The sequence below is a fragment of the Diadema antillarum genome, unplaced genomic scaffold, assembly GCF_040938485.1.
Source record: "Diadema antillarum isolate AM-2024a unplaced genomic scaffold, OU_Dant_1.0 seq00000855_RagTag, whole genome shotgun sequence".
Lineage (NCBI taxonomy): Eukaryota > Metazoa > Echinodermata > Echinoidea > Diadematoida > Diadematidae > Diadema > Diadema antillarum.
The window spans coordinates 428,608-456,563 of NW_027271726.1; the positions used below are offsets into that span (position 1 = coordinate 428,608).

At 38.3% G+C, this 27,956-nt stretch overlaps 2 protein-coding genes across 2 annotated transcripts; one reads left to right on the top strand and one right to left on the bottom strand.

Moving 5' to 3' along the window:
* Positions 1 to 4,604: 4,604 nt before the first annotated feature.
* LOC139740480 (uncharacterized) lies at positions 4,605 to 8,376 on the top strand. Its single transcript, XM_071651075.1, has 4 exons — positions 4,605 to 4,685; positions 5,058 to 5,225; positions 6,758 to 6,879; positions 8,154 to 8,376. Exons 1-4 carry the CDS (start codon positions 4,605 to 4,607, stop codon positions 8,374 to 8,376), a joined length of 594 nt encoding a protein of 197 aa, XP_071507176.1.
* Positions 8,377 to 14,253: 5,877 nt separating this feature from the next.
* On the bottom strand, positions 14,254 to 22,907 carry LOC139740492 (protein arginine N-methyltransferase 6-like). Its single transcript, XM_071651087.1, has 13 exons — positions 22,888 to 22,907; positions 22,335 to 22,400; positions 21,952 to 22,019; positions 21,529 to 21,570; positions 20,905 to 21,005; positions 19,810 to 19,857; positions 18,714 to 18,782; positions 18,346 to 18,419; positions 17,365 to 17,447; positions 16,661 to 16,770; positions 16,108 to 16,235; positions 15,328 to 15,438; positions 14,254 to 14,338 (listed from the first exon to the last, which is right to left on the bottom strand). The coding sequence occupies exons 1-13, from the start codon at positions 22,905 to 22,907 to the stop codon at positions 14,254 to 14,256; spliced, it is 1,005 nt and encodes a 334-aa protein (XP_071507188.1).
* Positions 22,908 to 27,956: the final 5,049 nt, after the last annotated feature.

Here is a 27,956-nt window from a genome sequence, read left to right on the forward strand (position 1 = left end):
TTTTATGCAACGGGCCCCAGGTGGCCGATTTAGACAGGTGGCCGCTAAGGCAGGTCTGACCGAAATAACTAGGATTTTTGGACCTTGAATAAAGAATTAACACTGTGGGAAGAAATTGGAGAGGTGAACTATAGGCCTAGAGGAGGGTTTGCTAATCAACATGAGAGGCGGCGACGGGGTGGGATGGGGAGCGGTATCCCCCTGGAATTTTCTGGGGGATCGTCCCCTCGATTTTATTTTTCTATTTAGTTAACATTTTCTATAGAGATTGTATCTGCTAACCTGTTTAAAAGATTCCAAGTTTTTGATTTAGGCCCTATAACTTTTCAAATATTCCGTAGGAAGTGTGCACCAGATGGTTGAATTTTTATTCTAAAAACGCAAAAGCTCCCTTGTATGACGGGTGGATACCAGTTTCCACCCTCTCTTCCGTGCCCCATCCCCCCCCCCCCCAAAAAAAAGAGAAATAGATAAAAGAGAGAAAATGAATGTATTCTTACCTACGGCCATGAATTTATATAGGTCCTATATGTAGGCCTATATTCCGGCCGCTATTTCCTGTAGATATAGGGTATAATTATTTTGCCTTCGGTGTTCCCGTCCCCTTCACTTCTTACGTAAAACCACATGCAAATCATTTTTGTGCAAAGTTTACAATCTCTTCTATCTGTTCGTATGAATACACCAATGTTGTCGCGACATTCAGGGAGAGATGGTATTTTTTTTAGGGGGTAGGTGACAGCATATCAATGTGGTGAAACTTACGTCAACTTTCCATCAGTATATTATCGACGGACTATTAAATTATTTTGCTCATGCTGATATCTACATGTACATGTCAGTATACTTGACCCCCATTTTGAATGCAATGGCTGTTGCTATACGCAAGTCCCGAAGAAGACTTCTGGTTGTCAGAAACAAGAACTGCATTAGATTCTAATAATTGTGTCTGTGAACCAGTCTATTACGCAATCTGTCCATCACGCCGGCCCTACTTATGATAGCGATGTGGTATTTATGTAATTTAAGCCATGAAATAATGGTAAAAACTTATGTTTCCGTTTAATAATCTTTCGTTGTCAATGTCTGACAAAATGAGGTCATGTGAGCTTATATATATATTAGAATTTTTTAAAGATATCTATAATGAATGTCCCTTTCATAATTATGATGAAAATAGCGTGAAACCCCACTTCATGTGCGAGTTGTGTGGTGATGTAGATCTTAGAGAAGATCAAACAAACAGGTGGACAAAAAGAAAATAGGATAAGACAAAACAAATTAAAGTTTCGAAGCTTGGATGTTTCGCAAGTATACACGAAACAGTAAAACATTTTACGACGAGGTAGGCCCACGCGTTGAGTTAAGCAGTGGTTCTCATCATGTATTGTACGTGTATTACATTTTGTCTCTTCTTGCTGTTAATCATAAGTTTACGATAGTATTTTGTTGTAACATATCAAGTATTAAATGCAGAAAGTGCAAAATAAAGTCATCCCTTTATAGATAAGGTAGCAAACATAACTATATTGCACCATAAAGAAAGGAATTTGGAATCCGCATCTGAAAACTCAAGAACGAGCTATTCTGATTAGTGTTGCGTTAACAGTGCTGTAAAAGAGTGCACAGCACACATAAACAAAAGTAGCAGACTTCGGGAAACCTGTCAAACTATAAACTAATGGCTCGGTGCTAGCTGCCCTGGAGTTCCGTTCTTCTGTAAATTATATCAAAAGGAGAGGTTTCGTCGTGCTTGTGTTAAGTGTTTTCGGTTTGGTTTCTGTTATTGCCGAGAACGTGCGAAGTTGCAAACAGCCATCCCGTTGGTCGTCTTCCTCTACATCCATCCTTTCCACCCCCTCCCCCCCCCCCCCCCCCCGGGCGTGAGTTGGCAGCGAAGAGGATGAATAGATACGGACGGTTCCATTAGTAAACACAAATGACGGCAGACAGATAATCAGTGAGCAAATGTTTGCTAACTCATCGCGAGTGAACATTATGGAAGAGATAGGTGAGGGGATACACTAGGGTGGCAAGTGGCTGGAGGTGGGAGGGCGCGTATGAACAATAAGAAGCTCATTAGGGTCATATAGTATACGTTAACATTAATCAAATGAGTTTTGATGCCATGCATGCGCTTTTTGTTTTATTGTTAAGACCCGAGTCTTGGTACAAGCATGGTAACATAAAACAAAAGAAAGTATAATGTTTTTCTCAAGATCACCCATGCAGGACAACGTGTGTTTTTCTTCTTTTTTTTTATGACACGCAATACCTCGTTTCAATTTGTGTTTTGCTTGTGTGTGTGTGTGTGTTTACCAAGAAGCTTGACAGCCTGTGTGGCGGAGAAATTTACTCTCAGATAGTAGTACAAACCAGTGAAAAGGAAAAAACACACTATTTGGACCCTTATGATTGTAAGCAACAAAGTAAGACAAAACAGATCGTTCATATTTCATTTTATGAAATATATTTCTTTTTATTTCATTGAACCTATAGTGATTTCAAGCTTCGGCCTTTCAGTTTTGGAAAATCTCTTTCTCTCTACTCCTCTTCCTCCTCCCTTGATTTATCTTCCTTTCCGTAAATATTTTGCAGCTTCCAATCTGATCTTACAAATATAAAAATCTAAGAGCAGTGGTGGCGTTCACGAGGCACTTTGTCACGTTGATAACGGTAATGAGCCAACATTTACGCTATTACCAGCTAATCAAGGAAAATAAAAGAAACTAATCTGGCCTCTAGCTTACATGTTTGTAACCACAGACACAGACAATAGGATACAGAACAGAGAGAGAGGGGGGGGGGGGGAGGGAGGGAGGGAGGGAGGGAGGGAGGGAGAGATCTAAGGTGAAATTCACAACAAACTCCATCTTGCGTCATGAATATTACAGCGGCATATATTCTCCGCCTGGGGCCCCGTCATCTTTTTGTTTTTCAACCTTCGTCATTGTTTGATCCTGGACGCAAACGCTATCTATCTCGTTTCAACCATCGAGTTTCCCAAGGAGAGAGTTTGCCTTCACTGTAGACCCACGACAGATGAAAGGCTTCTTGAAGTTAGGCGATGAGAGATGAAAAAATAAAGTGCGCGTATTCATCTCACGGGCAAGAGCTAATTGTTTGGTAAGTGTTCATCAAGGCACTCTCCGCAAACACGGTCTCTATTCTCTCGCTTGAGCGTCTCTTTGCTCCGAGAGACGGGAGGGGGAGAGAAAGAAACAAAAGATACAGAGCCTGGATGAAAGCTTCCTTCTGAAAGCTGTAGAAGGTCGCGGTGTATCATCACCAGGCTTAAAGTGAGAGACAAACGCAGATTTAGCTCACTATACAGACAGATAAGCAGACAGGTGACCTGAGCAACTAATATTCAGAAAGACTGGCGCCGCCATTCACACATTTTGTGACGTGCCCCAATTTTCCATCTCTCTTGAGACGGGGTCGATTACGTCAATGTCGACATCACAAAAAATATTCTCGTGAACTTCAAGCTTCAAACTGTGGAGGAGATTGATCTGATCGATATTTTATGTCATCCCTGATGCGGTGAGAGGCGCGTTGCTTGGATACGGATACGCCATGCCCTGGTTCTGATCTGCCCTTTTCCATCAATACTACTGTCTGTGTATGAAGACACCTTTTTTCGTTGGCGAAAAATTCAAGAAATCATTCTAGATAATGACTCCTTCGGAGAGAAGTTCTCTGTGTATATTGGAACACCACTTTCGTCATTTAATTCGTAAAGGGTGCTGATACAATCAGCGGTCTGTTCAGTGAAGATGCATGAACTATAGGAATGGACGCTGTCAGAAATGTCCCGATTTACTGTCAGCTCAACTCCAGCGTTTTCAACACTGTTTCGAGTGAACAGCAGCTGCAAACTTGACCATATTTGACGACAAAATGGAATGACTTTAAGAGGCGAATGCTGTCTCCATATTGCGACATTTTCATCTTGTATATTAGGAACAACAAAATTTTAGAGATGATACATCGGTTCTCCGACAGAAGTGACAAAATAGCGAAGAAATTGGCGTCTAAAAGAAATTGACAACGGCGTACTACTGCACCTTAGCCAGTGTTAGCGGTGGTAAACTTAATAAATTTATCGTTTGCCGCTTTCACTGCAGTCACCTTTACTGACAATGACATCGAGTAGATTCGACAAACTTTACTCTTTGGGGAAATGAAGACTTCCTTTCCTTGCGACTGACCTGCGAGTACGAATTCCCATCTGGAAATGAAAAACTAAACTTTGTGCAAATACCGACGCGATTGATTTGATATCAAATTAGCATTGAGAAGAGTTACCTAGAACAGTGATAAAAGCTCGTTTGAAATTGGGATTTTCTTGCCGTTTTCGCTAATCGGGTGACTAGAACAAGCGTCAGGAGGGGTTCCTGTGTATGTTGTTCCTCTGCTCTAGAATTTCATACATAACATCACAGTAGAGAGGCCAGGGACAGCTAATGCCGATATCGAAAGCTTGTGATGATGTGATCAAGAGAGTTTCCTCCATTTCACGCTGCCATCGTGATTGAATCGCTCCATCGAAGAAACCTTTGTTTTTTTCGCGTTGTTTTTTTTTCGATTCTTTTGTCAAGATGACAGAAAGTGCCGCTTATCCTAAGACTGGTCAGTCCAACTCCAACGCCAAGGCCAGACTCCAGCATCTACTACGACAGGTAACACGCTCATAATTCACTACTGTTTCTTACCCTTTCCGATAAGATGAAGCTACTATCACTTAATATCGTTTTCGGTGGTTATATCAGGCCTGGTAATGGAGATACCCCGTATATTCACAGCAAAGTTTAAAATCATGATAATAAATTTCTCACTGAATACTTCGTATTCGGCTCCCTGTCAATGAGTTTCGGGGCTAAACAGCGAAATTTGTGATACTGCACGATCTGAAAATTTGGTGAAAAATTGCAGGAGATAATACATTTATGTTACTCAAGATATTGATCATCTGATGAAAGGAAGTGTTCAACAGTCTTTACTCAAAGAATGACGGTCTAACAATTTTTATCTCGACCTCGGGTTGGTTTCAGATCGAGAAGGCATCACGACTAGCTGAGTTTCGCGTGGATCGCATCAAGGCCCAGCTCAGACGTGATCTCATCGACCTTAAGGCGAACAAACTTGCCATGGAATCACACAATGTCAGCTACAAACAGCTGAGCCAGATGGAACCAGGGGAGCAAAGAAATATGCTAAAGGTAAATCATCATTAGTCGTTCAACATTATATCTATTCCTGTAGCTGATTCAGGCATGTTGCACATAGTGGTTAAACTATTATGTATTACACAGATAAAATTACACGGAAATATAGCTTGAAGTACTAGTAACCACATTAACAAAAAGTGACTGGTGATTTACTGACAAGCCCTGAAATTTTGCATTTTCTTCAAAGACACCCTAAAGTTAATAATTGCATACCGTTTTTTGTGCCCTTCTCTAAAACTATATGGCTGGGCGGGGCGAAAGGGAAATGAGAGTCTCGCGACTCTTAACACCCTACCCTTTTTTTTTTACCAAGTTGCAGAGCGACATGACTACAAAAAAGTGATTTTTACATTACAAAAACGAAAATCATCACATTTTTTTTAGGTCGTCAAAACACTGAGAATGAGAATGATTTTGTGAGCATGTTACGACAAAGTAGACAAACGTATTTGCCCGCAAGAGCAAGGGCTGACTCAAAACGAAATGGTTATTTCACTCTAGGTTTCATCTAATAGCATAAATCAGTTTAACGTGGTTATAGTTACAACACCCCCGTCTTTCTCTTTTGTTTTGTTGTGTGCTTTTGTTTTCTTTTCGTTTTTCTTTGCTTTCACCGCTGAGCCTGGGGTTGAAGTTATCTTGTTTGTGATCGTTATTCATCTTGTGAACTTCAGTTTTGATGCGTGCTTGAAATCACTGACATGGAATGATTGCATACGAGTATTCTTAATGATCATCTAAATTTGTTTGGATTTAATTTGATTAAATCATTTTACGCGGGCACTTGGGAAAGACTGAAATGCTTATGAGTAAACTGCTAAAGGAACGACGACTTTAAGACACCACCCCACCCCAGGTCTAGACAATGAGGATTAGACGCCTTGCCTAATTATAAATACTGACGAGTACGACTTCTGTTGCCTGTATACTCGAACCACGACCTCAAGATTTAGAAACTGTGGTCTTATTCACTGAACTATGACAACGTTTCTACAAATCTGAAACTTTAAAACTGCCTTATGATGATACACTGATGGAAATGCAGTGATAGAAAATACGTTTCATTATCATTAATACACACACAATTATATTTAGCATGAAGTACCCGATGTTAATAACATTTATCAACAACCCTGGATCTTTTACCTCACTGATAGAGTGATATGCAATCGCAAGATCAGAGGTGGGAATATCTGCGAGGGAGCGACAACGATCGAAAATTTAGTTTATTGGACTAACATTATAGGAAATCATTATATTCAAGACCAGGTGAAGATAATAACAACAATGATAACTAAGATAAGATAACCATTATTTTCTTTATACCATCTTTATCATAATGTTCTCTATCATTTTCGCGAAAAGTGCGTTTGTGTTGGGGGGGGGGGGAGGCGGGGATAATACTAAAACTGGAAGACATAATGGATTATTCCCCCCCCCCCTCAATCCAGGGTATCACCAATGCTTCTTATATATTACAGGACTGTATTCAATTTAACTATTTATTTCTTTCCCGGTTACAGCTCGTCTCTCAGCGTGGCCGCTACTTTTACTCTCTGAAGAGCGAAGTGAAGGTCCACATTGACCGAATGAGGGCGTTTAACCCTCGACTTGAACGAGCGCAGCGCCTACTCGTTCCCGCAAGGTGAGCTCAATAAGGGGAAAGATGATATGATGTGATTATATCTTGAAACATCTAAGAGGTTATCATTTTACACGGGTGGACGCATGTCGTGATTGTGTAATGATAATGATATGTTTGTAAGACATTAAATGGTTTTGTCATGGTAGGGCAACCGAAAAGCATGAGCTTTAGATCTGTGTCACCCCTTACTTTTTTTTAAAAACAAATTTTCAAGTCATAACTGACAAGTCTTTCATCGATTGTTTGGTTTATGATATAGCAACCACATATACCTCTCGTTGAAAGTCTCCATTGCTGATTTCAAATGGAAAAGTAGTTAGGCCTATATACTTTTTATTATTTCATTTCATTGAGACAATTTTGCGGAGATATGAGTAGAGGTCGTCGGCAGACTTGTGGGGCTACATCATCACCTCACTTATAAGTATGTGCACACAGGTTCAACCTCTTTGGAACGAAGTGATAAAATCTGTAAATATAAAAACGCATAGAAACATAAAATTTACACCCTTTGAACAAATGTTTGGTTATCAAGATGACAAACTTGTGACTTATATATTTCTTTTACTGAAATATTTCATTCATATTTGTAAATTTCAAACTAACTCTCTCACCTACCAAGCCTTTAAAACGTACCTGAAGGTAAATAAAGAAACAGAGTATAAGATTGCAAAACACACACACACACACACACACACACACACACACACACACACACACACACACACACACACACACACACACACACACACACAAGGTAAACTACCTTGTCATTTCCGTAAATGGAGATTTGAGTTGTATTTTTTGTGAATGGTTATGGTTATCTTCTGTAATCATTATGTATGAAAGTATCGTGTTGCCATTTTTTCCTTTTTCTTCCTCTTACTATTTTTATTTCATTATACTTTAATGTTTGATGTAAGATATAATTGTTGTCTTGATTGTTGTCACATAATTACTTTATCAATAAAGACTGAATTACATGTATAAAAGTACGTATGTCTGCTATTGTGATCACTGCTCAGTGAAACAATGTAAAACTTTGAAATCACGTGTTAAGAATATTTTTTTTTTTTATTTCGCTTCATACTTAATGAAACTTCCATATTACATCCATTATGGGGTCTAAGTTGTTAGCAATCTTTTCACTGGCGGTCGTGAACACTTTGCGAAAATAACGACTACTCTATAAAAGTTATCATTCCTTCAAGTTACAGTAAACTGACGATCTTTCTTTTCTTTATCCCCGTCTTTGTCCCTCATTTCCTTTGCAGACGAGAATCTGTCGAAGCTATGGAGAGAGGGATAACGAATCTCCCGGACATTGATGGCAGTCTAGTCGCAGCCATGCAGGCGATAGCATCAGCAAATTTACGAGAAGGAGATGGAGAAGGAGGCGGGGAAGAAGAAGGTGGAGGAGATGGAGGAGATACATACCGGCCAGAGGTCGAACGGGCCCCAACCACGCCCACCTGTCTGATATTTCCACGGATATAGACGTTGCAACAGTGTCTCTGACAGCGATTCAGATATTGTTATCAGCTTTCTTTGAATTTTGATATTGGAGAGAAAAATCAGCACAGATGACATAGGCTTACTTGGAGAGTGTGAGCTATGAAGCAACGAACACAAGAGCTTCCATTTTACAGCATGTATACTGCGCATTAAACGTTGATGATCGATTTAAGGTAAAGGACGATACACTCAGTCATGTGAAGCACGGCTTTACTCCAGGAGTCTTTCACTCCAAAAACTGCTCCATCTTCAGTTGGCAAACAGTCTCAGCTCTGGGACGGACGGCCCTCAATGTCACTTTATGGTCTCGGAGACCAGTGACTACGAAATCCTACCGAACTTGATAGATTTTCGTAAATAGAGAGGAATCATTAGGAAAAGCGAAATTGTCCCGGAATTGTTTTTAAAAGGCTGGAGTTGTGTCGCTGTTTCCCTCTCTCTCAAGAGCAATCCACTGGCAATATGAAATCTCACGGTGTGTCAATGAGAAGCGATGAGAGTGACTCGAAATCCATGGCATTCTCCGTGACAACACAATGCTGATGCTGAAAATCAAGACTTCGATGGTTGGCAGTGATGGGATGACGATCTTACAAACAAGATGGTTAGGACGAAACTGATGACAATATAATGTCAATAAACAGGGGCGGATTCTGGGGGGGGGGGGCCACCGGGCACCCCCTTTATTTTTTGTTAAAACAAAAGAAACAAAAAGAACAAAATGGAGGGGGCGTGCGCCCCCTTCGCCCCTGATAAAGACTTTGAGGATGATGATAGAGATAAAGGTGATGATGTAAAAAGTGATCGGGCGAACTGAGGTTTAAATCGTCATTCAGATGATGAGATACGGCACTTCGACTGAATATTGTTTACAACAAAATACTTGTGTACTATAATGCCGCTGTAGTGAGGAATTCAAGTTGCAACTTTTAAAACCTACTTGCCGTGTAGGTTCTTATTTTTCTGAATTTAATGATCACGACACTATGAACGGCAGGATGTAAACACTCCGCTATGAATTGACTTTGATTTCTTTACAGGGAATGGAAAACTACGCTGGTGTATTATACTGGTATCGTGCGTTGATGTACTGGTGTGTTTCTTTCACATCCGTATTTTCCTCTTTCAGGATTCTGGGGCTGTCGATATGAAACATTTAAAGATGGTTTTAGTCATTCAGGATGTAAGGAAACACGAGGATTTTGAAAGTAATGGCAGGCCGCAAACAGTAGTGCATTCTATCTAATATGACACTTTGTTTGTACAAGTGTTAAAGAATTTCTTGTCCTGTATAATTATTTCCATTGTTCCATCTTCTTCGTTATATCAGCCTCATGATATGATTAGGCAGTACTTTATTTTGAAAGCGATTTGTTTTGAAGTTAGAGGAGAAAATTCTCTGCAAGAATAATTCTGGAAACTTACATAACTCTGTTCTCTTATCATATCATAAGAATTATCAGTTTTATGGTTTTATTTCGGGAAACACTATATGAGTCGAGAATATTTTCTTCACAGAATGTGCTTTACTAGTATCATTGACAATTCTGGAATTCAAATTTTTATTGAATCATGATGAAACATGTAATCTGAGGAATGCTATTGTGTAATTTCCTAATATCCAATTGTATTGCACTAGTGTAGAATATTCAGATCTATTTCATGAATGTCAAATACAAGGACAAAATTATTTCTTGTGTGCATGTTTGTGTGAAGTATGCCTTTTCAAAATCCTGATTAAATATCTGACTGCATTTGAAAATGTATACACGTATATCGCTGTGTTGCTGGTATTGCGTATCGGCGATAAAAAGAAGAAGAAGAAGAAGGAGAAGACGAAGAAGAAGAAGAAGAAGAAGAAGAAGAAGAAGAAGAAGAAGAAGAAGAAGAAGAAGAATAAGAAGAAGAAGAAGAAATCATTTTCACGTGATATGCATACACATAGACAAACATACCACACATAACGAAAATTGAGTTTGCGGTTCACCAAGTGATAGGTCCTGACCCGAGGATGGACAGTCAAGCTGTCTGGAATGTCGAGCCTTCTCTCTTCGCCCTCTCCTCTGGCTCACAGTCCTTTTCAGGACTCACACGTTTTCAAGAAAGAATACCTCTACTCTCCCTTACTCTCTTATCTCGCCTCTCATTTTCTCACCCCTCCCTCTTCACTTATTTACTATCTCCTCTTCCAACGGTCCTTTTCAGGACTTACCAAATGGTGAACCGTAAACTCAATCTTCGATATCGACACAACCATGCAAACCTCTACCTTCAAAGATACCAGACATACGGTGAACTCCCGTTATGACGAACACAGTTTTAACAAAATTCCGGTTACAAAGAAGTAAAAATTCAGGCCGCAACATCATCCGCTCTATGTATTTTTATTGTTGATTTGTCTGGTTATAACGAAATTTCGATATAACGAAAGGAAACTGCCAGTCCCTGGGACTTCGTTATAACAGGAGACCACTGTAGTAGCAGATACACATAACAGACATATACATCTATCGGAACTACATGCATTACCAGTATGTACACACACACACACAGACACACACAGACACAAACAGGTACACTCAGCAAAAAAAGTAAGTTCCCCCCTAACATTTTTGGATATATCTCAAAAAGTATTTTACGGATGTTCATAATTCGAACGGGAATGGATAGGGAATTTCATAACTCATAACATGAATGGCATATCATTGCCACCAGATATCATTATTGGTGTAAAAAATCGCATTTTATGTCAAAATGCATGGGAAAAAAAGTTGCACTTTAGGCCATAGAGAGCATATTGTATACATTTCCTATGTAAGTTATCAAATGATCTTTTAAATTGTGTAATTCTCAGGAATTTCTTCAGGTGCAATGTGCTTCCCTATTAAACAGATGTTATGCATACTTTTTGAACAATAGGCCTTCTCAATATGAAAATATTGGTAGAAGCCATGTGATTTGTAATTCCAACTCAGGTTGATCACATTAATGTGCCTGTGGGCATTTTGCATCATGCCCTCAAGTTGTAGATCAGTTTGCTGAGGGAAATGGCATCGAACGTATGGAGTGGCCTGCAAGATCCCCTGACTGTAATCCAGTAGAGAATCTTTGGGATATCATTAAGTGGAAAGCGAGCAAGAAGTTGAAAGATGACACTTCACTGCAAGAATTTCAGCGCATCTTGCAGAGAGCATAGACCAACATTGAGCAGCGCCAAGTACAAACTTTAGTTAACAGTTTGAGGAGGAGATGGCAGCTGGTCATTGCGGGTGGTGGACATATCAATTATCAAATACTTCACTATATGCTCATGAAAAGAAAGAGATAGAGAAATATGCAATAACCCATGCTTAAATGTTCAGAATCATGAGTGATTGTTTGATTATTTGTGTAAAAGTCATTGCAAATCACTAAAGTGCAACTTTTGTTTCCATGCATTTTGACATAAAATGCATTTTTTCACACCAATAAAGATATCTGGTGGCAATGATTTTCCAGTCATGTTATGAGTAATAAAATTCTTTATCCATTTCCGTTTGAATTATGAAAATCGGTTGAATACTTTTTGAGATATATCCACAAATGCTAGGGGGAACTTACTTTTTTTTGCTGAGTGTATATATATATATATATATATATATATATATATATATATATATATGCATACATATATATATACAGGATACTCCCATTACAGCAAACATGCCTAAAATATAATGTCGATACATTGAAGTAAAAATTCAGATCCCAAAATTATTTCATGTACAACAAAATTTCAATATAAAGAAAGAAAACTGCCAATCCCAAGGACTTTGTTATGAACTGGATGTGCCTATACAGGCAATGCCTGCTATAATGAAATGCTCGGGACTGGCAATTTTCTCTTGTTATGTGTACATCAAAATTGTGTTATATCTGAACAAATAAAGTGAATAAAAATATTTAGATGATGATATTGAGACCTGAATTTGTTGTATCCAAATTTCGTTATAACCATGTTCATTTTAAAGGGAGTGCACTGTACACATATATATATATATATATATATACACACACACATACATGTACATGCACACTTACATGTATGCTATGAAATTCAGTGTTGTTTAAGTACATGTTCCTAAAATGATACAAAGTATAACATACAATACAAGCCAATTACCTTATTTTCCAGGTCTAACAAGGATAACTGCATAAGCTTTCCTCTTAACTATTACTTTTGTTCTTTAATACATCTCAAGTTGATGATTATTTTTCTTGGGGGGGGGGGGGGGGGGGGAAGGGGAGGGAATATGATAATTCAAAAATGAATTTTTTTGTAGTGTAATATACCAGTATTCACTGTAATCATAAAATATCCAATGGCAGAAACTACAATAGTAGTCTCTAAGGCCTTGGTGTAAAAATTTGCTAGAAGTATGTATGCATACCTTACACAAATACTTCATGAGACAAGATATTCTGGAGCACATCGTTCACTTTCCACAAAAAGATAGTACACTGTATATACACACCAAGCATAAAATAAAGTTGTTTGGCACAATTTAATGGTAAATTCAGGACCTGTCTCATGATAAAAAAAAACAACCCATAAGACATACAAATTACAAGGGATGGATAAACAATTATTTTCTTTGTGGCCAACTAGAATTTTGTATGACATGGGTACACAGCTGACTTTTTTCAGGTCTATCCTGTGAGGTAATCTAGCATTGTATCACAAGGAGCTACGAGTGTTCTCTTCCTTTAGAGAACCCAGGTTAATCAAAGTGTTTCTTCATCCCTTCAAAACAGTGTAAATGCCAACGTATGGGACTGAAGCATGGCTAACAGCAATTGACTTCACTAGTACCCATCCATGCTTGCATGTTGAAAGCTACCATGCAAATATGGACGAGGGCAGCAGACACATCTCACATCTCTTCCACGACTCTCACTGTATTTCCAGCGTACTTCTAAACAAAGCACACTCTGCATTGACAAAGGTAAAATGTTCTTCAGTGCTCTTACTGTGTTTACACAGCACAGAATGAATCACCCCCAAATATTCAAGGCTTCTCAATATTTACCTAAGCTTCTGCTGTACCACCCTGATAGAAACTAGAAAAGCAAGGTGATCTACAAATCAATGCAATTGCATCTTGAGTGCACATCTTACATGAAGGACACTTTCAATGATGTGCAAAACACTTCTTGTAGATGCTGAAAATAACATGAGTTCACATACGTATGACAGGTATAAAACACTCAGCAAAGTTTCAAAAAAACACTGCATGGCATGGCTCTTGTACATTGTTTGAAGATGGTCACAAGTGAGTTGACATGTATGTAGTGGCGGAGTTATTGGCGGCAATGTGGTCCTAGATAACACTTTTACCCCAAATGCCCACACAACCTGAAGGCCATAATGGCATCCAGTGCAGACCACCCAGGGACAATGCTGGGATAGCATCACCGTCCATCCACTTTGATGACCAGTAGAAATGGTAGGCAAATCTCATGCAAACTAGCTCCAAAGCACCAGTAGTTCCACACACCAGACATTGATGTTTAAGTCTGGAATAGCCTCGTAACATTATTTTTTTTTCTTTTCTTTTTTTATGACTGGAGGCTAGAGATGGGTGACATACATTTTTCTGTTGCGCATTAGTCATCTCTGTACTGTACCACTAACCCCTTTCATCAGAAGATATGTAACAATCCAAAGTTACAATACATTCTACTGCGGTTACCTTGGCAACAACCGAAATACTGGCATCCGATTCTTCGTTACCCAGCTGCTATTGTAAAAACTGCTGGTATTGTGCATTGTAAAGTGTCACAATCTGTTTCATGAAGGGGGACCTTGGATGATGATCATCAGCTGGATCCATCAGACATGGAATAGGATCTCATCACAGGGCTACCCTCATCCACTGCAAATGTTACCTCCACTTCCAGAAACCTGACCAGGAAATTGAATACAACGTAGATGTACCACCATTGTAATCGTTTTTTGTTTTTGTACCATATCATGTTCTGATGAAAGAACAGAATAATAGCACTTGCAAAGTCATTCATCAACAACTATAGTACATCATCATTTAACTTTGAGCCTTTTGACAACCTGACATCACCAATTTGTGAAATGTTAAGTGGCAAAAAGATGTCTTTGCAACTTAAATGTTGACTTCTGATATCTTGACATGTCAGGTAATAAACATGACTGCAAAAATTCAGAGTGTTTCACCCATTTCTATACACTGATTAACCAAATCATGTTGTTTTTTATGACCCTTATATGCAAATCTGGGAGTTAACATTCTCTGAGCCAGCTGTTTAACTCTTTATATGCCATGGTGGAAACCCCCTGTGTGCCACGTTATTCTGAGACACAAAGGTAGTCATGCTTTGAGAAAGAATTCTGTTTTTCCAATTTGTATAACTTCTACAAATTTCTGTTAAGATGGGCGTAATAGTAGGCAAAGTTAAAGAGGAATGCCAAGCTTTGTTTCGATATAAATTGTATGCCGACTCCATTTTCAATTTTTTTCTTTTAATGACCAGTTGCTACATTACTATAAAGGCATGACTTTTGCACATTAAACCGTGACAGAAACATAGAATGTACGAGTAAATCTAGTTGGGAACATCGCTTGATAGTCGATCACCACATAGAATGCAAGCCGTATATATGAGAGGACCAAAAGCACGAGAAACGCTTTCATTGTGCCGCGGGATTAGCAGTAATTAGCGGTTTATCGATCGGTCTTGGCGGCTTTGTTTGTTGAGCAGAATATGCGAAGTTGGCACGCCGTCGACTGAGTCGGAGGTGCGAACGTGGCACATGAAGAGTTAATAACTTAATGATTTTCATCCATGGCCTTGATATTGTGGTTTAAAGCAAGATTCAACAAACCCACTGGATCTACACCAAAGAAAGAGGGGCCTCACCTTGGATTCATTTCTCCTGGTGTTAGAGTGATGTTGCCTGCTATGACTGTGTCCTGCTCTACACTTACTGGATACTCCAGGTACATACAAGCCTGACGCCAGTGGGTGACACTTTGGAGGAATGCATAGATTGTGAGAAAATTATTTTGTTTGGATATCAATTGATCTTCTTGCTACATTATAATAACAAGCATATCTTTGATGTCCAAAAGATAGCATGACTGACACTTCTTTAATTGACAGATACTATCAATGCATAGGTTAACTCCAGAAAAGGAATGACCAAAACAAACAAACAAAAAACAAAACAGCATATAACAATGTCAAAGCTTATTCTGACTTTGCAGAGCATGAATCTACATAAAACGGACAGGCCTTCTAGCTTTGATGCACATCTAATTGAAGATTATGCAGTTTATGACTATTAGTAGTTCAATCCAATCAGTGATTATGAACACTGCCATTCAGCAGTTTTCACATGACATGAACACATCTAATCAGTATGGTGACCACTGACTCTGTTGGCAACAGAGGGACAACCAAATCTTCACAAGGTAGCTTACCACTACAGCTGCAACAACAGCAACAATGGCGACAAGGACAAAGATGACAGCGAAAATGATGATGGCAATGTCCTATTTACCTAGGGTAGGCCTCTTCAGTATAAGCACTGTTCTTCCAGAGGGCTCTTGACATTATTACCCCAGCATTGCCAGGTACCCTTTTTACACCTGCACTGAGTAAAATAGGTTACTTCTTGCTGTTTACTGCCAAACTTACGGCTTTTCTGGTGATGTCGATAAAATCAGGGGCTCTTTCCCCTTGATCCTAGCATCAAAGGTCACGGTAAACCACGATGTAAACCCACAGAAGGCTTGCCTGCCATAGCACATGAACTTGAATGGCATCTAGTTGGAATGAATTGTGGAGGAAGATTGTGTTATTGCATGCACACCAAACATCTTTCATGTACTTTGCTATGTTTGCAATGTTGGAAAGTAAGGCTTGTGTAAGTCCTTCTCACTCATGCCCTTATACTGAAAATAAAATGATTTTCATTTTCCACTAGTAAGTCATTTGTCAGACTAAACAATGTTCTTCACACTAAATACTGAAACCTAATTCAAGATTTTCTTTTTTTTTCCTTTTGCAGCTACTAGTATGTCTTGTTTCATGTCCAAATTTACCATTAATAACAGTTTGAACTGTACATCTAATGTGATAAAATCATTATTCACCACAAAAACAAAACATTAGCAAATTTCTTTTCTTGTTTCCTTGATTTCATGGTAACAGACAACATTCCATGCAAACCATGACAGTATATCCTTACCTTAATACATTTGAGGTCACTTGAGGTCAAAGTGTAGAGGTCAAGTTCTCTTAGATGGCAAGGTCTGGCAAGCAGGTCACATACACCTACTTCCTCAACATGGACGTGTCCTACACGGCACATGGGATAGAAAGATTTTCAAAACAGTAGTGATGAGGTCAAGTAGCATCCAACTTGTTTGAAATACATGTAGAGAAAGAAAGAAAGAAAGAAAGGCGCAAGAAATGGTCCCTAACATTGGCAACCTAATCCTCAATAAAATTTGGCTAACTGTAAACTGTCATACTAAAGCCCTGTTGCATAAAACCCTTACCGCTGGACTTACCGCTCCTTTCTAGCGGTAAGTCTTCAAATTAGCGGTAGATTTTATAATCCTTGATGTTGATTGGCTGTGACGCCTAATTTTAATGGTAGTTACCATTGAAATTCAATGGTAAGTTTTATGCAATGGTACACAGGACTATGAATCATGTCTCAAGAAAACAAAAAAGGTAAAATGCTGTCCTACAAAAGACATACTCATGAAATCTCTGACCTGAGGGTACCTCAACTTAGTATGTTACGTGCAGCTTAACTTTCAATGAGGCACACTTTGTTCGAAGTTTTCAAAGGTAATGTATCTCTAAGGAAGAGTGACGTACCATTGGTATACAAATTGTGAGGAGCGCCCTCTAGAGCCTATTTCTGGATAATTTCATACTCACTGCATAATGATTTTCTTGCATGAGGCTCAATGCAGGACATATCAACTCCTATGCTCTCCTTGACACTTCTCCAAAATTCCACCCTGAAATCATTGCATGACAAGAAAAAGTTGATTCCACAGAATTGTGAAATATGATATAAAATATACAAATACACATGGATACAAGATACCCTATGAAATAAGTGTGAATAAGAAAAAGGAACCGGACTGGCTGTAGATCATTAGACACTAAAGATTTCCAGAGTTTGCTTGATACATTTGCTGTTCCAAAACGTAAAAATATTCCTTGTTGACACTGCGTACACAGCAAGACATACTTTATTGGATCCTCAAAGCATTTTGGAAAAATATGACAGAAACAGTAGTCACAAAATTAACCCTAACTTCTCTTTTGTCAAACATACTTACTGTCAAAGACACATCCACAAGACACAAACACTGTGGTCTAAAACAGAACACATTCTTCTGGGATAATTTGAATTTCATATAAGCTATAAGACATTACAAAATGCCCTATATATACTTAGTATTCTCATCAAAATCAGGTTGTTACATCTATGGCTGTATTGAAGAGGAGTGATCATTTGGTAATTTTATATTTATGTACCATTTTTCTTTACAATAATGCTGCATGACAAAAGCAAAATTATCTATCCAACTGAGAATATCCCCAACGCATCATCAATGCATGTGAATATGACCTAAAAGGGTAAGAAGTAGAATCTTTCCACACACTGCAAATGGTCAGTTGTGCTCCTGAGTTGTCTGATCAGAAATTGACAGTCTAACAGCAAATTGTGTTGCCCCAAAAGTAATGCAAACAAAATATTACAGAACTTTCATGTATGCAACTTTTTTTCAAGGAGGGATGAAGCGGCCTGTATTTTTGATACAGTCCTTTGGTCATTAGCAGGTTAGAACCACGTGCTAAGTTGGTAATAGTGCTTCGAGACACGAAAATAACTAAATCTCCACTCACCTCTCCTCATAAATTGATTCATTCATAAACGGAGAGAGATACAAGCTGGCCTTGCTGGGCAGAATTATTCCATCCTGGATGAAGAAAATATTTCATTTTTATTGAAAACATTTGGCATAAGATTTAAAAAACAACAACATTTTTTGTCATGCCAATAACTGTCAACATTGTATTCACACACAAGTCACATCACTGAGGTGAATTTACCAAAGTTTGCTCCATTATGCTCCAATGAATAACGACATATGTCTGCTTCATTGATGTGTAGACACTGAATACATGAGAGAAGAATTCGCGCCTTGATTGTGTTGCTAAAATTTCTACATGTCATTTGGAAAATGGTTACAATAATTTACAGTATCCTTTACCTTCTTTAGCCATTTGTCTCTCGCACAGATCACAGAGTTCAGCATTGACTCATACAGAAGAAAGTGACCCTGCAAAAGAATGAAACAATCTGATATTAATGCACTGGCTGCTTTTTGTTGTAATTGAACAGATACATTTGACAGCAATTTGAAACCCTCTTCATGCCAATGCACCACCCTATATAGTATCATGATACCAAATTACCAAGTGTTCCACCATGGTGCAAATTATTGTATCACACGCAAACATGATTATGCAGTACATTGCACATCAACTATGGATTGGGCAGATTCAGTCATGTTAATATGTGTTACGATTTGTCTAACCATAACACTGCTTTCCGTAATATGTTCTTATTCCCTATTTTACTTGTCCTTTTAAAGGAGAAATACTAACGATAATTAGATATACACCATATCTACACTAATTTCTTCGCCAGATTTCAGAGTTTATAGGAAAGAAAACACTAACATTTCTAAAAGCCTTACTCTTTGCACGGAAAATACTGTGCTCTTGTTAATTGCTTTATTTCAAACATCTCACATTAGTCCTTATCTGAAAAATCATCTTCTCTTTTTGAAAAAGACTATGGGAATAGATTAAGCAAATTACTTTGAAACTATTACTGCATCTGATCTGATCTAACTTCATGAACAGTTTCAACGGGATGCACATTCAGCAGACTTCAGAGAAGTTTAAGACATGTCTGATGTGTTTATTTTCTAGGCACCATTGGCAATTTGATTGTCATCCAAATAACACAGACAGAGAGGAAAATACAATTCAATTAACCTCTATGTGTATCATGATAGCTTTCAACATTGGTGGTGAATAAGAAAATTACAAAATATTTTACTTTTAGAGAATCTTGAAACAAAAGTAAGCATAACAGTTCAAACTATATCAAAAAATATTTGCCATAGGCTTTATACATATAAAAGCAAGGAGTAACAAAAAAGATGTTCTGTACAACTGGTCTGCATTTATCTTTATATGTATTTATACAAAGTGTTTCATCACAAATAGGTTTGTCATTATGAAGTTTAGCAATTGTATGTCAATTAGATGAATATACAAAAATGATATATATATTACCATCCACTCACTGACAATCACATCAACTTTTTCTGGAAGCTCAATGTCCTGTATAAAAAGTAACAACAAACAAACACAGAAACAAACCATGAAATTTTGCAACGAATGAGAAGACATTAATTTGAAGTATGTTAGTGTGTCTAAAACCATCGATTACGTCCTTCGCAAGCTGTCTAGGTAAAAAAAAAAAGAAGAAAGAATTTCTCTGGATTTGGGAGACAACTTGAATCACAAAACATCTTGCCTATGCCAAATGTTTCAAAACAGAGACTTTGACATGCTTTGATCTATAGGGCCTACACAGGTTTGTTTCATACCCTGTAAAAATCCTGTGTTCAGAACTCAATGAATGGGAGTACACTATTCGTTACACTCAGTGGCTGTCCACTCAATGACGGTTTATGCTGATGCACATTCACTTCAATTTACCTGATGATACCAGTGTCTTTGTTCCTTTTTGTGCATCAAAAAATAGCTTCATAAAAATATGAAAGCAGAATACTTTGCAAAGTATTGTGATCGTACCATGTAAAAGAGAAAGAAGGCCTACTGTATTTTTGTTGAAATAAATTCCTGTTCTTCTGCATTAGGCCCTACATGAAAACTAAATCTTCTGCAATATTATCAAATGACTTGCCAGAAAGACAGAGAGAGGGGGTAGATAGAGGGGGTAGAAAGAAGGGGTAGAAAGAGGAAGAGATTTTTAAAAACATTTAGATTTAGAATCATGCATTCTTCTACCAAAAAGCCTTTGATGCCAATACCAAAACATTTCAACAGTGACCTTCTTGCTGAGACACGACCCGACCTGCAGTGCATAAACAGATGAATTACTGTACCACTACAGCAAAATGTTTTGGGTAGACCGCATAAAAATGTCAAGACTGGCAAAATTCTTGCTCATGAATGCAGTCACAAAGTGATTTCCTGCTTCTGTTTCCTAAGCATATGGTCTGAGCTTGCACAAGAGGGTCAGCTAGCTTCACATTGTTTGTCAGTCTGTCGCCTCCACTGACCTTGACTCTGCCGAGTCCTTAACATTGCAAACTCTCATACACAGCAGGCTTACAGAAAAGGTCTTCCAACCCAACTCACCTCAACAAGACCTCTGATGACCTCTATATTCCCACCAGCACTGTTTGCCTCAGTGACCTTCTTGGCCTGCTCTGCCATGCTGCTTGCTTCTATGGCATACACTTTGAAGAGGAACATTTCATAATGAAAGAAGTCATTTTTATCAATGCTTCTAGATGTCTTGAGAATTACATTGCAGTGGTGGATCCAGAGGGTGGGGCGCATTGGGCGCGTGCTCCCTCTTTAATTTTTGTTAAAACAAAAGAAATAAAAAGAAAAAAAGGGGGGGGCTCGTGCGCCCCCTGTAATTTTGTAAAGGCGCCTCCCCTTTATGGAATTCCTGGATCCGCCCCTGCATTGAATGCACTCTTTGGAGTATATTAAACTGACTGAAGATAGCACTGGCAATTAAGTCATCTTTCTTTCAGATTATCATTATAAGAACACTTGACAAAGTTCCTATCACTTTTCATTCTTTTCTTCTTCTTCTTTTAAAATCTCATCATTGGTATGTTTAAATGCATCTTTTACCAACTCTCAAATTACTCATACCATACCAGTCATTGTCTCTGAAGATTCCATTTGAGAATCATCTCAAAATATTACATGTTGCTGCTGTAGCATGCGATTTAAATCAGTAATTACCTTTCTTTGCTCCTGCTTGGATGCAGAAACAGCTCAAGACACCTGAACAAAGGAAGAATTAATGAAGCAAATATCTAGAAAGGTGTTAGGTGAAATATACATATCAATGAAGTGGCAATACCTTGTAAAGATTAAAGCCAAACAAACAAAGTAAAGTATAGGGTAACAACAAAGTAAAATTTGTATCGTCACGGTCATATTAACTTAGTGTGAATTTCCCTGCCTACCTGTGGGGCCACTGAATAGGGCAAATGCAACTCAAAGATACTAGAATTACAGAGAATTCAATCTTCTCACATCAAATGAAACAATGGCAAATATGACCAGTATAAATATGGACTGAATGCTACTGTAACTGAAATTTATTGGATAATTTAAAAAAAAAAGGATTTTAGAAAGTTGCACAAAATTTGTTCTACTCACCTGTGCCTGCTCCAACATCCAGTACTACTTTGCCAATCAGTTTTTCACTTGCACGCAGAATTGCTAGCCTGAAATCAGAAAGTATTGTATAAACATCATGAATCGTGAGGAGCAAACATCATGAATCGTGAGAAACAGACATCACTTATCTACTGTGAGATGTGTCTAATATTCACTCTCATCTAACCAGTTGACAAAAGTTCAACCAGGGAGGTGAGATCTCTATCACACCTCCCTCGTTCAACTAGACTGCATATATTTTTCTGGGTTATGACACTACTTATCACCTAATATCTGATTACTAATTTAATGCAATTCTCCCTCAGCCATGGATAGAAAATTAACAAACTACAGAAAGACCCACTGAATAATGTGTAATTTACCTGTAAGAGTTCGTTCTAACCATATCCTTGATCATATCTTCATGAATGCCAATGTCTTCATATGACCTGTTGAAAAAAATGAGAAAAATATTGTATAATGCAGAGACGTGGACGATATCTGGTGGTGACATTGCTTCAACAAGCAGATGATTGACTCAGATTGAAGTTGGTAACATACTCACTGATTTATGAAATTACAAAATCAATCAGGAAATATTGCTTCTCTCTTTCTCCCCTAAATATTCAACCTAGAACTAGTCCTCTCAAACATAACTGATGTAACAAATACTGAAAAAAAGGCTCCAAGATCAATACCTGAGTGGAATGATCGACCACGTTCTGTGGCTAATTCTAATTGGTTAAAAAACAAACAAACAAAACAATATCTTTTTAAAAGTTGCCTCACGACAACCTCTAAGCAGGATCATGTTCCTCCTCAAAACAAGCAGAATAATTTCCAGTAAATTCATCATTGTGATAGGTTGCATAGCTTTTTAAAGATTACAGAAGAAAAAGAAGAAGATGACTGAGAAGAAGAGGAATAGGCTCTTACTTGAAGTATGCTGCATCCATTTCATTTGTTTTCGCTTCCTGTGGAGAACCTGTAGGGCAGTGTCTGCACATAGAGAAAGATGAAGATGATGATTACAATGATGATTAATCCATTCATTTTGGTATAAATGGGTAGCAGGAAGAGCTTCAAACTATTCACAACCTGCCCTTTCCCTGATCTCATATGACACTAAGAGGACTTCCATAACAAACAGCTTCCAAAGTGGTTTGTCACCATAGACTAGGCAGACAACGTAAGATTCAGTTCACACTAATGTCGTAATGAAAGATCAATAAATTAAAGTGTCTGTGACCATCAGTTGTAACTCTCTAGTCTTATCCTCACTTCCTCGATATCCTCCTCCTTGTGCAAGAGAACCTCTAAAACCTGAAGCAGAAGGTCATTTTCATCAATACCCACTGCAGTGATAAATTCACTTTGCTTCTGGCTGTATTAGCACCTGCACCAAGGTTTGACCTCTAGTGCCAAGGTTCGACCATGCACAAAAGCATAGACATAGTTCGATTAGTATACAAATGATGCACAGGATAGAGCGCATTAGTGTAGGCGTATAGTGCACTCGAGGGTATTTACAATTGTGAAACATGCACGAGGCGAAGCCGAGTGCATGTTGCACTACATTGTAAATACCCGAGAGTGAGCTATACGCCTCCACCAACGCCACGAAATAATCCTGTGCATCATTTGTTTTATAAAATGGGTCGAAAATTCGAAAACTAACAGCATTTTTCAGCGTTTTTCACGTACCTTTGTGGGTCAAGACGTCCGAAAATGTTCGTCCCAAACATTTACGCACGTCGCACTCGGAACTCCCGCACATATAAGTATGATGGGGGGTTGGGTTTCCGGACACTTAAGTTCCCGCATGAAAACTTACTTATTTTACATAGAATATGCACCCTTTACCTTAAAGACTTGATATAGACTCCTCATATAGGCCTACTAGACAACATACTCTGAAAACGGCGTGAGAATTAACCTGCTAAATTGTTGGATTTGCCCTTCAAAGTGACTCCATGTACGCGTCCGGTCCCACAACGCTTGGTCTACTGTACACTGTACGTATGATACGTACGTGTACGCCACACATGTTATGCACAAGGGAAGAAAGGCTGGCGGCCGGCAGCCCGAACTAGAAGTTGTTTACAGGATTGACAGCACGTATGCATGCAATTCAAAGGAGCCGCCGCGCGCACAGACGATCGGCAATAGGATTTAACATGCAGTGCAATGGGACTGAGTAACCAAAGCACATGTGACTCATTTCAGCGCTTCCTATTGGCTACATTCTTGAACCCATTTTATAATAGTAAGTAGTGCTAGTGGTGGTCGCGTACGTGTACACAATGTAGTTCTGCCTTCTACTTTACTAGTAGTATCATCAGCCTGATCATATAGTACTAGCACTAGCTTTATCCCCTAAACCTAGGCCAGGGCTAGGCTGTTATAGACCAGTCAAACCAGTCAGTATTAAATTGAGTAGATTCTCAACTTCTAATCTAGTAATAATATTTAAGTGGTACGAGTAGGAGTAGACCTAACTCACAAACTGCCGGTAAACAACGACAACGTTACAATTGAACGGATTCACTGGTAAAAATTCTGTCGAAATTTCCATAATCACAAGAGCCGTAAGTTGACTAAGACACTTTCAGGTATTCATGCAACCCCGGGGCGCTGTAATCGACGTACAATGTATTTGACTGTTGGGGTCGGCAGTGCAGTGCGGTTAGATGTTAGCAGTAACGCTAGGAGTAAATTTATTAGGTCAATAGCACAATCAGGGTATGCAATTGTGTAACAGGGCAAAAATGAAAAAACTTGGTGAAAATGCTTTTTTTGTTGTTTGTTATAGCTGAGTGTTCAAATTTTCATTTCATGTAAAGAAAGAGTCAAAATTTTGCATTAAACTGCATATAAATTAGCATTTAAATTAGGGGTTTCGTATTACATTGAAATGACTTATTGGAAAAATTCATTAAAAAAAAGGAGAATGTTTTTTTCATCTGATATTGCTGTTAGATATTCCTGATAAATATCCCTTTCATTCACCACCAGCACATAGCCATGACATATCACAAAATATGAATAAATTTCATATTCTCACTTCTCAAAATGGATGATCAATTTTGTAGGCATTATTTTGAATTCAAATAAAGCCACTTTTACATATTTTATCATATTTCACTTTTGCCAAAGAGTGAAGAGGCGAAACTTTCAGGAATAGGTAACAGACACATAGTGGCCATTATTACAAATTTTTAAGAAATTAGGGCTGGTACTTTGGAAGATATGATATTTTTCATCAAAAAAATATCTGTACAGTTTGACCTTGAATGTGCGCACAGTGTTTGGATCAATTCTCATATTTGTAAACACAGATAGAAGAATGAATGTGAGATTTATGATGACTTGAGTTGATATCCAAGCTGTGACACTCAAACAATGACATATTAAGCCAAAATACTATGTTTTTGCTTATGATATCTTTAGAAATTGAACAAGCATTGAAATATGAACACTGAACACTTATCATATGACCTTCATGCAGTATAACATGGGCATGTATTGCACTTTTTTATGCTCAGCAATTTGTAAAAATATAAAAAAAATAAGTTCCTATTGCTCAAATTTGCTAAAATTTTCACACAATAGATTTCTACATATGTACAATTCATGGTTAAACTAGAAATGTCGCTATGGCGACTGGTATGCCTCCGCCATAATGCATGATTCTCCTAATAGGTCTATAGTACATGTGGACAATGTGTGATTACATTTTCACAAAATTGGCAAAATATTAAAATGCCATGTTTGTCACAAATGTATTGAATGTTTACCTTCCTTGACCTATGTTTGATTGGATGAATAGGAGAGCATGTATTTGGGGATTTAAGAACTTTAACTTGACTTTGACCATTTCATAAGTTTATGCACTGAGTAATTTTCAAGGTATGGAGAAAAAGCGCAATTTCTGTATTGAACAGTAAATTGTTATCATTTTCATCTGGCCTTTGATTTATAAGAGAATCACTGTCAGGCAGAACATACATAAATTCAGCATGTACTAAGTTTCAAGATAACTTGAGCCACTTCCGAGATATGGAGAAAAAAGTAAGTTCAGCACTTTCACTTGATCTTTGACCTTTTGACCTTTGACCTTCTTGGCAAAAAAAAAAAATCCCAGAGAATCTCTATTGGGTTAGACATGATACATCAAGTTTAAAAAAAAAAATATCCTGCTGGCATTGCATAAATATAAGGAAAATAGTAAGATTTTGAAGTATTGCCCTTGACCTTTGACCCCTGACCTTTGACCCCATGAACCCTAAGTTCCCTAGATGACCACTGCCAGTCAGTAGATGCATATACACTACAAGTGTATGTTCCATGAATATACCTTGAACAATTTCCAAGATACAGAGAAAAAAGTGAAATTTTAACATTTTACTTGACCTTTTGACCCCTGACCTTTTGACCTCATGACCCCAAACTTTCACCAGAGAATCTTAATTGGGTAGTACATGTATACACTAAGTTTCAAGAAAATATCTTCAGGCATTGCATAGATATGGGGGAAATAGTAAAATTTTAAGCATTTGACCTTGACCTTTTGACCTTTGACCTTGAGCATGTGCACCCACAAGTTGATAGGCACAACTTCACCCCCTAATACACACACATGCCAAGTTTCATTAGGATACCTCATAAGGTTTTGGTAGTTACCCTGTCCACAAAATTCATTACGGACGGACGGAAGGACGGATGGACAGAAGGACGGACGGACGGACGGACGGACGGACGGACGGACGGAAGGACGGACGGACGGACAGACAACCCGAAAACATAATGCCTCCGGCACCACTTCGTGGCGGAGGCATAAAAAACAAGGATATTCAATGAGGGGAAAAGATTCTCTAAAGTAGTCAAATTAGGATAAACCTCACTGAAAATACTGAAAAACGGCTGCACTTATTTTCCTCAGCATTTGAAAATGGCTAAAAACTCAAAACTTGCTGAACATTTATTGGCAAACAGCGCACCATATTGTAGTGTGTCTTCGGTACTTTCAGGAAAAGCAGAAAAATAAGCTGTTTCTCCATGTATAGCTGTACAGCATGGGTTAAAAGGTCACAATGTCACAAAAATAAGCCAGCATTACACTCCTACCAGGATGGGACTTCAGACCTTATAACTTTCTCCAGCTGAAAGAACCACTGTTTTTTATTGCATGCAAGCAATGCCAGGAAAAAATCCATTAATTTGATACCAAACACATAGGGGTAGACTTAAAATATGGACCTCAAATCTTGATTTTACGTAAGTTGTAAAACGCTTTTTTTGACGCATTACGTGGGTTTTGGGGGACTCTTTGGTAATTAATCTTCAATACTTAACAGTAAATGAGAAGAAATTAGCTATTGTCTTACCACATGTGATTACTGATGTCTTAGCATGCTGCATGTGAATTTTTAAGTCAGTTGGTGCATTCTTTTAGAAGTTACAATTTTTTAAAGTGAGAAAGTCATGATTGCATACCCTGATTGTGCTTATAATCACCATTAGTTCGCTACTATAAAATTTTAGTAACACAGAAGTGAACAAGTGGGTCTAGGCAGGGACCTCTCGAAGCTCTCTCAAACGACTAAGCACCGTCAGCTCATTTCATGGCTTTAGTTAGTTGCAGTATGCCGTTCGTCACGTGGAAATCTTACTACACAATACTCTCCACATTAAAATTATAATTTACCGTTTAGCAGGATGTTCTTCCATATCATTATGTTCAGCCAGATCACACATCTCTGCCGTATTGATGAATTGTCTCCACTGCACGAAAACACAGCCCACAACACATAAAACCATAGAGGATCTTTGATAACACGTGCGTGAGTCGCATGCCGCATTCAGTTGTTGAAAGCAGGCCAGACCGTGACGAAAGCAGCTGCGGTGCATGCAGGCGGTACAACGCAACACGACTTTTTTTTTTCAGTAGCACTAAGCTAGTAGCGTAACGTTAGAGGTGCTGTAATAGTGCGAAACATGGACTG

What these genes read in the sequence shown, in the direction of transcription:
- LOC139740480 (XM_071651075.1), top strand. Translation starts at nt 4,605, where the DNA reads ATGACAGAAAGTGCCGCTTATCCTAAGACTGGTCAGTCCAACTCCAAC. An exon ending in AGCAAAGAAATATGCTAAAG is followed by an intron (nt 5,226 to 6,757) that starts GTAAATCATCAT and finishes TCCCGGTTACAG; the next exon opens with CTCGTCTCTCAGCGTGGCCG. An exon ending in CGCCTACTCGTTCCCGCAAG is followed by an intron (nt 6,880 to 8,153) that starts GTGAGCTCAATA and finishes TTTCCTTTGCAG; the next exon opens with ACGAGAATCTGTCGAAGCTA.
- LOC139740492 (XM_071651087.1), bottom strand. Translation starts at nt 22,907, where the DNA reads ATGGATGCAGCATACTTCAA. An exon ending in TGATTGTCAGTGAGTGGATG is followed by an intron (nt 18,783 to 19,809) that starts GTAATATATATA and finishes ATTCTTTTGCAG; the next exon opens with GGTCACTTTCTTCTGTATGA. An exon ending in TCGACATCACCAGAAAAGCC is followed by an intron (nt 15,439 to 16,107) that starts GTAAGTTTGGCA and finishes ATTCCTCCAAAG; the next exon opens with TGTCACCCACTGGCGTCAGG.